Here is a 9,967-nt window from a genome sequence, read left to right as displayed (position 1 = left end):
TGCAAACAAACAAACATTGTTTATACATCTATTCTTTTATAGTAGAAAATCAGCATTTTTTGTGCACATATTAGCATTTTGTGGTCAAAATCTAGCATTTTCTGCATGTTAATTAGTAATTTGTGGCTACAAATTAGTTGTAGGAATTGAAAAAAGGAATCAAACATTTGCGGTCAGCAAGTGTTTGTAATTTTTGTAACATTATAACAACTTTTGAGGGTTTTTTCTCTGGAGACTATGGAGCCCTGGACCTGACATTTAAAATGGAGACAGTGTGCATCAACCTGTAATCTTTCTCTCTGGTATTGATGATTTGTGGTTAATATTGTTGATGAACCCTGAATGTAAACTCAAAGAACAGGTCAGAGCTTCAGGCACCAACATTCACAGATGTCTTCATGAGATGAGTCAATTTTCCATTAACGTTTGAAAAAGTTTTTATTTCAGTGCAAGGGGTGAAACAGTACAGCAAATTTTGTAGTGAAAACAAGTATTTGGACATTTTTTATATATATATTTTTGTACATGTCAGCCAAATTTGTAAATCAAAGACTAATTTAGGGAGAATATTTTTTGAATTAATTAGCTGTCCCTAACACCAAAAGACATATTAACAAGAATAAACAGACTGATCGTCATTTCATACAAGAGAAAGTTACATTATTAACGGCATCTTTCCATATGTGGAATCATTGTTGTTGGTTCAAACATATTCTTTTATCTGATGCAGTTTGAAGGGGAAAAAGTGAAATATTCTGTAGAATGAATGCATCTGCGTTCTGTGTAATAAGGCACAGTTTGTGAGAAAAGCCTCTTACAGATAGAAAATAAAAAAAAATGTGTTGTCATATTTTTTTTTCCATTTTTTGCCCTTGCATAACTTCATTTAAAAATAAATATCTCTTTAAATTTTAAAAATAGTCCTAAGAAACCAGTTTGCTGTGCGAGCTTATCCTCGACGATGAAATGGAAATGAAGATAATGTGGAATTGATCGAGTGAAGATAGAAAACAACCTATAAAAACAAAACAACAACAACAAAATTGTTTACAGATTTTTTTGACAGTTTAAAAGGCAAAACACAATAACATAAAAAAAAAAAAAATCCCCACAGCGATGGACACGTAATATACAGAACTAGAAATGGAAAAGGGAATAAACTGAAGAATGCTGTCGTCTTGCTGCACCCCTTGACAAAAATATGTGCCAATGCTCCCGAGAACAAGGACCAACACCCCCTCTGATTGACCCATCTCTTTGGCATTAATGGGGGGAGGGGCAGACAGTGGTAGAGCGTACCCGCCAGCTAAATTGCCACTCCTTGGAGGCACAAATTCACAAGCTGCGTAATCTGAAGTTTTTTTTGCTTTTTTTAACAAAAGTGTCTGCTTGGATATAAAAACATGTTAACTACGGCCCACAGTCAAGATTATTTCGAGGGCGACACCATAGCGTTCTCGATGCAGAGGACGATGTAGGCTCCGGAGCAGCTGGTGGGGGTTTGCTGCAGGAGGTGGCCACTCTGCAGTGACGATGCCAGACCGGTCACAGCTCGGTCGCCCGCCCGCCATGTTTCACAGTACTGGTCGGTTTGTCGGTGGCCCTTTTTACTTGACCCGTGCCAAACCATTTTGTCAGGCCTGTGGGCAAACGTTACAGTTTAATAAATCTAATGTGAAAGCAACTTTTTCTAGTTATTTTCCAAAGAATGTATCTGTAAAAATGTAAAAAAAAAGGTTTGTTTAATAACCCACCATGCGCTGTCCCTGAGGATGTCTCTACCGTCAAAGGAGTAGATGGGGACGTTCTCCCTCATTTTACTCACGCTCTCACCAAAGATTGACTCCCAACTGTCAAATAAAACTTGGTTCTGAAAGAAAAAAAATGAAACTTAACTTAACTGTAGAAACTTTTCTTGACCAGGAAAACAAAAGTCCAGACGACAAACATTCAAACTAGGGATGCCCCGATCCGATCACATCATCAGAAATTGAGCCTGATCAGGTAGTTTTAGACTCAATTAGAATCTGATGTTGCATCTTATGACGAGTATTCGGGCCATAAAAAAAAAAAAAAAAAAAAAAACATTTCAAGGCTAAAATTTGTAAACTTCCTACTTAAAATCTTGTAAATTTAAGTGATTAAAGTTCCTTACAGTCCAGCAGTTGAACATCAAAGTGCGGTGGCAGAACAGACCCAATTTGATCAAACCGTCTTTGATTTGAACAGGTGTCCTGAACGTTTATTGATAACGTCACAAATGTTTGGAACCCCTTTTGTTTGATTTATGTTTATTTCATGTTTTATTCTTTGATAGATTTCTAGCAGGATCTCTATAGTTCCCGTTGATGAAGCCATTGATATCACCGCAGGTGTCCACTTCCAATCCTCTGTAAGTATAAGAAAGACTAAATCTCCTCCAAGACTATTTGATGCTTCCGTTTAGTTTCGGTATTTTGTTTTCAATGTTCTTTTGCTAACTTAACACAGTTTTCATTCCTCCTTGTTATTTTGTGTTGAAACAGGACATTTCATTTGGAGGAGCGGACGTTTCCAACACTTTCATTTCCCTTTGCTCTTCCTAATGCGGATGACAGCTATATGACATACAGCGACAAATGTACTTCTGGGTATATAAAGGAAAAGAACAGAGTCTTGAAAACATGTGTGTCTGAGCTCTTTCTTTTACATATGAAACTCCGCATTAACGACAATGAGCCTGAAATCCAATAATATTTGACTTTGAGTCACCAAAAGGTTCAGAATTTCTTTGTTTTATAAACCCATCCCGAAATGAAGCTTTGCAAGGTTCTCCACGTTTTTCATATTCAAGCACCACTCTAATAAACAGTCAACTTTGGTGTTTTTTTCTCTTAAATTTCTGAGTTTCTTCTTGTAATTTATCGTAGAATCGTAGATTTTAAAAAACGTAAATTTATGAGAAAAAAGTCAAACATTTTGCAGATGATTTTTAAAGTCAAATATACGACTTTATCTTCGTAATTTAACAGTTACGACTTTATCATGTAAATTCACGACTTTAAAATTGCAACTTAAATAAAGTTTTTTTGCTTGTAAACTGGTACGCCATTACTTATTAGTCAAGACATCTCTACACACGTCCCTGACAGAAAGTAGCTCCGCCAGCAGAGCCAGAGCCCCCGCGAGCGCACATGACAAAATGTTGCGCATGCGCCACTCGTGCCCGAGGGACCAGCTCACTCACGCGGACGTAGACAGTCTCTCGAGCGCGATGACTTTTTCTGCTCACAGTAGCATTAAACACGAACACGCAAAAGCAGAAAGTGCTCGCGGAGGTCTGAATTGCGCAGGGATGTCTTATTTCTGGGTGGAGTTTTGACTAATGAAAAACGCCATAAACTGACCCTAATATTCCATCGTAGTATCTCAATAAAGTTCAGATCTCTATTTTATTATCATTAGTAGGATCGGCGCTATTTACTTCATGCTTATTATTACAGATAAATACTCTATAACATCATGAACGGATCACGACATTTTACTGTCGTAAAGCCCATCAAAATATGGTACTAGTTTGAGAAACTGTTCAGTAAATTTAGCAAGATAATCACACAGCACCCACTGTTTCTCATCAGTGATTTGGCAGAGTTTTTACGCCGGATGCCCTTCCTGACACAACCCTGTACTTGAGGGGCACAGGGACCCAGTTAGGCAGCAGCGTCAAGGGTCTTGCCTAAGGACCCAATCTGGGTGGGGGTCAGTGGACAACCCTGGAATCGAACCTAGGGCTCCTGCGTGTCAGCCCTTCACCTAGCCCACTGAGCCTTGAACTTTGAACTTGTGGGTCAATAACTCATTTAATAAAATATATTTTTAAAATGATTTTGAATGAGAATTAAACTGAGATAATGCAGTGAAAAAGCTGCCAAGGGACCATCTACAAACTGCAAGTTCCAATAAGGAAAAAAGGGGAAAAAAAAAAATCACAATATCTCAAAAACCATATAAACTAATAAATGGTTACATTAATTTGAGCTAGTCATGAATATTTATCATCATATTTATACTACATAATTTTGTAAGACATTGTTTTTCATTTGTCAACATTTTATGCGTCTCATTGGGTCAAAAGTGTTTTACAGTTCTGAATCTACTTTACAGAATTGCACTGTTTGAGTGTTAAATGAAACAAGGAGGTTAATAAAATAGCAATAGAAGAGATTTGTCAATGAAATTTTAAATGAGTTAAGTATCGGATAAGGATTCGGTATCGGCAGGTACTCTGAATCCGCTAGGGGTCAAAAAACCCTGATCGGGACATCCCTCATTCCAACATGGCAGTACTGGAAAGTGTTTCACCTTGAAGTTCACGATGGGAGGCTTTTCCCGGTCCGAGCGGCGGACAATGGTGTGGAGATCCTGGAGCTTGGAGGACAGGAAGGCCCTGAAGGTTCCTCGTAGTCCTGCAGCTCGAGCCTGCTGGAAGCACAGGAAGTCTGCCCCACGGATTCCTCGCATGTTACCACTATGAGGGGCGTTCAACGCAATGAGACGCAACTGATGAGGAGAAGAACACAGCTCTGTTAGGAGCAAAGCTTCCTTTTATCTAAAGAGAATGAATAACGTAAAGATGGATAGCTGGCAAAAACAGTGATCCAGAATAAATCGAAGTTTAGAATCTTTTCTTCAATTTATTCTCAGGCATTTAGAAAAAAAAGGACATTTCTTAAAATGTTTTTTTCTGTTTTATAGAGAATAATTAATGTATATTTTCATCCAGGTTGGTTTGCAGGCTCTCCCATTTTATGAGTCCATTGCTGAGAGAACAAATAAACAACTGGTTTATTAATAATATTTTTGGCGAATAAAGCCCTAAAAAAATCGTGTCTACAAAAATTGGTGTGTAGATGTTCTTAGAATTAGGCAGAAACTGGAGCCAAAACCAACCTTTTAATGGCCGTATTACACCGCCGCTATGTACAATTTTTGCATTTTACATGGATGAAAAATTGTGGAATGTGGAAAAAGTGAGAAAAGTTGTGGTATTTATGTGAAATGTTCACAGCTGTATCACAAACGCCTGGACGGGGGGAGCAGAAGGCCCCCACTCAGTATAAACAGCTGGAGGGGTGAAAGACCGGGCGATTTATATACCCATCAAACAATACGCGAATCGTGCATGAACCATGCATGATTATTGTGCAGCTTATATGCAATTCATTAGTGATTTGTGCGTCAAAGACGTAATTTTAATAAGAAATGTGCACTATATTTGGAATATAAAAGTTATACATAGGCCGTACATGTGTAAAAAGTCTGTTAGTGGTACGTGGACACACGTGGGATGGTTGTGGAAAGCAACAAAATTGTGTATGTATCTCACAAAAATTCTGTAAGGTTACGTTTTATTTCCATGTGAACTACATAAACTAAGCATGAACTGCGTAATTCTCAACCAACCAAAAATTTTGAACAGTTCAAAACTGAATTCACGTGAAGACACGTTGGCCGAAACCCTCGATGGACATTTGGGCACATCGACGAACGCAAAGACATTAAAACTGTAATTCTGTAATAATTTCACACAAGAAAACACATACTTTTTTTATTCATACATCATACTTTGCTTTTAATGTTTAATGTAAATTTATTCATCTTAATGATCAAAAAGTATTTTTTTTAAAGATTGATTTTAGTAACTCTCTGTTTTTAAGCTCATTCGTCAGTGAAATGTATGCAATAATCAAAAAATATTGCTAAATTCAATGTAGATTGTTGCACCAAAATAAGAATAGTTTACAAATAAAAAATACATTTACATTTAACTATGATGTCAGGAATCAAATGCTTCAATTTATTTTCAACATTTATAGTTTGAAGAGATTTAAGAAAGTGCACATTTAATAGATAATAAAACCACCGATATATTAAAGGTATAAAAGAGACTGAAGGGGAAAACGTGTAACAGAAGTGCTCATTTTTAACGAAACCATAGTAAGAGTATAAAATATTTTTTCAGAGCAAACATGTGAGAAGCTTTCAGATGTCTTTTGGATGAAATCGTCAAATGCAATTCCTGGAGATTAAAATAATACCAGTAAATGGCAGATTTAAGCAAAATCTCATGTGCGAGTGAAGTCTTTATAATTGCTTTGTGAATTGCATCACGGATATGGAATATTAACACTTGGGAAGCAATTTACCAACGTGTCGGAGTTATCACTCAAAAGGCTCGCTGAGCAGTCAACGATTTGAAAATGTAGTGTGCATAGAAGTTTGTCAGTTTTTTGTCCACAGACAACCAGTGTCCTTCAGTTGTGACCATGGCAACAATTCTTGTCTATGAATTATATATGGTTTTTGACAGTGGTGTATAAAATCATCTATAACACACTCAATTTGTATCCAAAAATATCAGCCAATGTAATGATTAATTTGTCCAACATTTGCATAAAGTGTTTGTCAACGCCCCCATTGCCTTCAGTTCAAGGGGCCACTTCCAATGAAATTGGTGTAAATGCACATTTTAGGCATTCGCATTGAAAACTATTGCATTTATGCGTACCTATGCAAGTTTCTACAACCATTTTTGGGGTCTGTATAAAAAAGAAGGGCGTGGCCATTGAACACATATAGAAAGTCAGATCGCCTTATCGAGAGTGCACTGTGGGAGTTCCACAAGGATCCATACACAAACCAGTCTTTTTCTCATTATACATCAAGGATTTACCTGAGGTATGCAAACATTTCCACATACAAATGTATGCTGATGATGCAGTAATATTTACTTCGGCAAGAACTCGTCATGAATCTGGCCATATTCATACCTTAGCAATGATACAAGTCAAAGACTGGCTCTCAAAGTCATGTCTCCTTCTAAACACCAGAGAGACTGTTTTTTGTATGGTATTCTCCAAATGACAGAATCAGTTCACTGACTTTAATGTGTTTTTCTAGGAAACTTGGAGCTTATACTAGTTCAAGAATTTAAATATCTTGTAGTGGTTCTTGACTCTTCCCTTACATTCAAAAACCATGTCCAGAAAATCTCAAAAACAATTACATTTAGTTTGCATAACTTCAGACACATCAGACCATCTATGATATTAAAAGCAACGAGGATATTTGTGCATGCCATGGTGCTCTTGCACATTGATTATTGTTTTACAATCTGGACATTCTCTAGAGACACAACTCTTAAGCCCCACTCACCCCTGTTGGTGACGCTTCTACAGGTCCTGGTACAGGTGGGTTGGGCCGGCGCTGTGGAGTGACAGCGTATTTACTGTCATTCGGTTGGCTGACTAATCTCCCATCAGTCTGACTCGGGTGTAGCTGCTCGGGGAATCTGGGCTCGTACTGGGGAGGGTATCTGGGCTCCACGGGGGGTGGAGGAGGCTCAATGGGTCGTATGACTGTACCACCCTGAGAGTACTGGCCTGCCCCGTTATTCTGTGTGTGGTCCGGGGAGTGTGGGTAAAGAACCACAGGTGGGGGTTGAGCTTCTGCCACCTCGTTACCCTTGATAAGAAAAAAAAATGAATTCAAACATTAACCAAACGCTAAACTTTACACCTTTTTAGCTTGAATCGGACGACGATTTAGACTTACAATATCTCTGAAGAATGGATTGTACTCTCCAAGCTGAAAAAAGAGAAATAGCTTGTTAAAATATTTAATCAATCAACTTTTCTTAATGAAAAACAATATTTCGGTGTTTGTTAAAAACAAACGTATTTTTTTCAAAAGTCAACTAATTCGTGTAACAACTCAGATGTTCAAAGATTAAAACAAGTGGTGTCACCTTAGCAAGTACAGACTAAACTAAGGTGTTTTAAAAATAGAAAAAATAATTAAAAAGAGTAATTTAAAGGTGACCAAGTTGATAATGGAAGAGTTAAAAAAAACAGGATGATAGGTCTCCTTTGGAAAAAAAAGGCTTTTGTTTAAAGTCAGAGCAAAGCTATAGAGTGGGACAGCTTTGATCTATTGTTCAAATGTCATCTGATAAGAGGTTTTAATTAAAGGCCTCAGGGAGATGTAACCAAAGAGCAAAAGCTCTCTCTGCTGCAGCATACCAAACTCTATTGTCTGGTATACGACCCTAAAAAAAAACAACATCAAAGCCTCTTCCACGGGAAACTGTTGTTACTGTTAATGACATGATCCAAGTCAATCAAATCAATGAAAAACCATGCTATGACCTTGGTTTTTGGCATGTTTAGCTGTGGCACAACGTAGGCGATCATACCATAACTTGCCGTAGTCCATCTCGCACTCTCAAATAAAGGTCAGCTTTGTCTAAGATGTAAATAAGACTTCCCTCCTCTTGACTTCTGGCTGTAGCAATCATGGTGTCATATGACCTCAAAACTGTGACCTGTAAAGACAAGCGGCAGAGAAAGCAACAGAAAGAATTCAAGGCGGTGATGACTTATTTGATCTGATTTCAGCAGCTGATGTCAGGACTCTTACCCCAGAGGAGAGACCGGGAGGACCAGGAGGACCAGGAGGTCCAGGCACACTGACGGCTAAACATTCAAAAACAGGTTAACTTTTAATAAACCTTCTCGTGCTTTTATCTGATTGTCTTGATTTAAAATGGTGAATGTTTTTTTCTAAAATTGTCCAGAATGGATCGGAATTATTATACATACGATAATTGGGCCGGTATGGTCCAGGATATGTTTGAGACCATGGGGGACCTGGTGGTCCAGGGGGTCCTGGAGGACCTTGACGACCATCATAACCAATTCCTGGTGATCCTGGAGGTCCTTGGGGTCCTGGAGGCCCCATTATAGAATCTCCCTTTGGACCCTTTATTGAAAAATAAAAACAAGTAATAGTTGATCACCAAATTCTAAAAATATGATGTAGTTTGAGTCTCATGAAAGACATACTCCAAGGAAAATAGTGTTTTTGGTGTTTTTAACATGTTCTGGAGGGATTTTTCTGAGGGTGCGTAAACAGAAAACTCTCAGAAACGGGAAGTAAGGGTTGGAATGCTCTATGTCATTGGTCCAGTCCACAACTCAGAAGTGATTATCTTATGAACTAATCCCGCTCTGCACAAACTATGTCCTAGAAAACATTGATTTTGGCTAAAAACCACATGGTCATAATTAAAAGACCACTGCTTTTGCAATAGAAAAATATGATCAAAGTGGGACTTTAACACAGAATTGAAAAGAAGTAAACTACTACAAAATACATATTTATTTTCAGAACTTACTGGTAGACCCGGTGGTCCTGGAGGGCCCTGTACTGCTCCATATTGGGGATCATAATGTCCACCTCCAGGCTCTCCCTTTTCTCCTTTAAAACCTGGGTCTCCACGCTCTCCTTTCCACTGATTCTGATGATGTGGTTAAAATAAAATATGTTTATTTACTTCCTTCTGCATTTCCTCTAAAAAGGAGACTGTTGCATTGATGAAATAGGTACCTTGAATGTGTAAATGTCAACATCAGAGGCTGTTCCTAAAAAAGAAAGATGTGATATAAGTAAATGTGAAGAAACAGAACTTCTTCTCCTAACTCTAAAAACTCAAAAGTTTACCTGGAAATCCTGGCTCACCACGTTCTCCTTTATCCCCTTTCACTGCAACCACAGACAACTCATTGTAGTGGAAGTGTAATTGGGCATATCTTATTTCTGACTGCAATTTAGACTTGACATCTTTACTTGTAAAACAAAATAGGACCAATTTACTTTATATTGAAAAAATTGATATTTGGTTGGAATAGTTTATATCAGTCGTCCCTAACCTTTCACAGGTCACGGACCATTTTTTTCCCCTCTTACTGGCCTTCCTAGTGAGATGTTAAAGAGGAAAACCGGCCCGTTGGAACCCCTGTACCCTAGTCCCTCCCAAAGCGGGATGTGCCCTGTCCAGCCAGGTGGCGCAGCAGGGGCACCATGGAATGCACAGGGCCCTATCCCTGCCACCCAAATCTCCAGGCTAAACAGCCCCCTCACCCTTGAG

At 38.3% G+C, this 9,967-nt stretch overlaps 1 protein-coding gene across 4 annotated transcripts in view; it reads right to left on the bottom strand.

The window, feature by feature from the left end:
• Positions 1-419: 419 nt before the first annotated feature.
• Positions 420-9,967, bottom strand: part of col18a1a (collagen type XVIII alpha 1 chain a) — a 101,414-nt gene continuing 91,866 nt past the window's right edge. For all 4 annotated transcript variants that reach the window (XM_024286685.2, XM_024286682.2, XM_036209574.1 and 1 more), the window contains 11 exons: positions 9,541-9,582; positions 9,427-9,461; positions 9,215-9,337; positions 8,640-8,799; positions 8,458-8,513; positions 8,234-8,362; positions 7,594-7,626; positions 7,195-7,503; positions 4,342-4,539; positions 1,755-1,870; positions 420-1,640 (listed from right to left, as the gene is read on the bottom strand). In XM_024286685.2, coding sequence (XP_024142453.1) covers positions 1,430-1,640; positions 1,755-1,870; positions 4,342-4,539; positions 7,195-7,503; positions 7,594-7,626; positions 8,234-8,362; positions 8,458-8,513; positions 8,640-8,799; positions 9,215-9,337; positions 9,427-9,461; positions 9,541-9,582 — 1,412 coding nt within the window. In that variant the 3' untranslated portion in view covers positions 420-1,429. The remainder of the gene's footprint in view (positions 1,641-1,754; positions 1,871-4,341; positions 4,540-7,194; positions 7,504-7,593; positions 7,627-8,233; positions 8,363-8,457; positions 8,514-8,639; positions 8,800-9,214; positions 9,338-9,426; positions 9,462-9,540; positions 9,583-9,967) is intronic.

Source organism: Oryzias melastigma, linkage group LG21 (assembly GCF_002922805.2).
Source record: "Oryzias melastigma strain HK-1 linkage group LG21, ASM292280v2, whole genome shotgun sequence".
NCBI classification, from domain to species: Eukaryota; Metazoa; Chordata; class Actinopteri; order Beloniformes; family Adrianichthyidae; genus Oryzias; species Oryzias melastigma.
The sequence above is the reverse complement of the archived record's forward strand: the minus strand, read 5'-3'. Positions and strand labels throughout refer to the sequence as shown.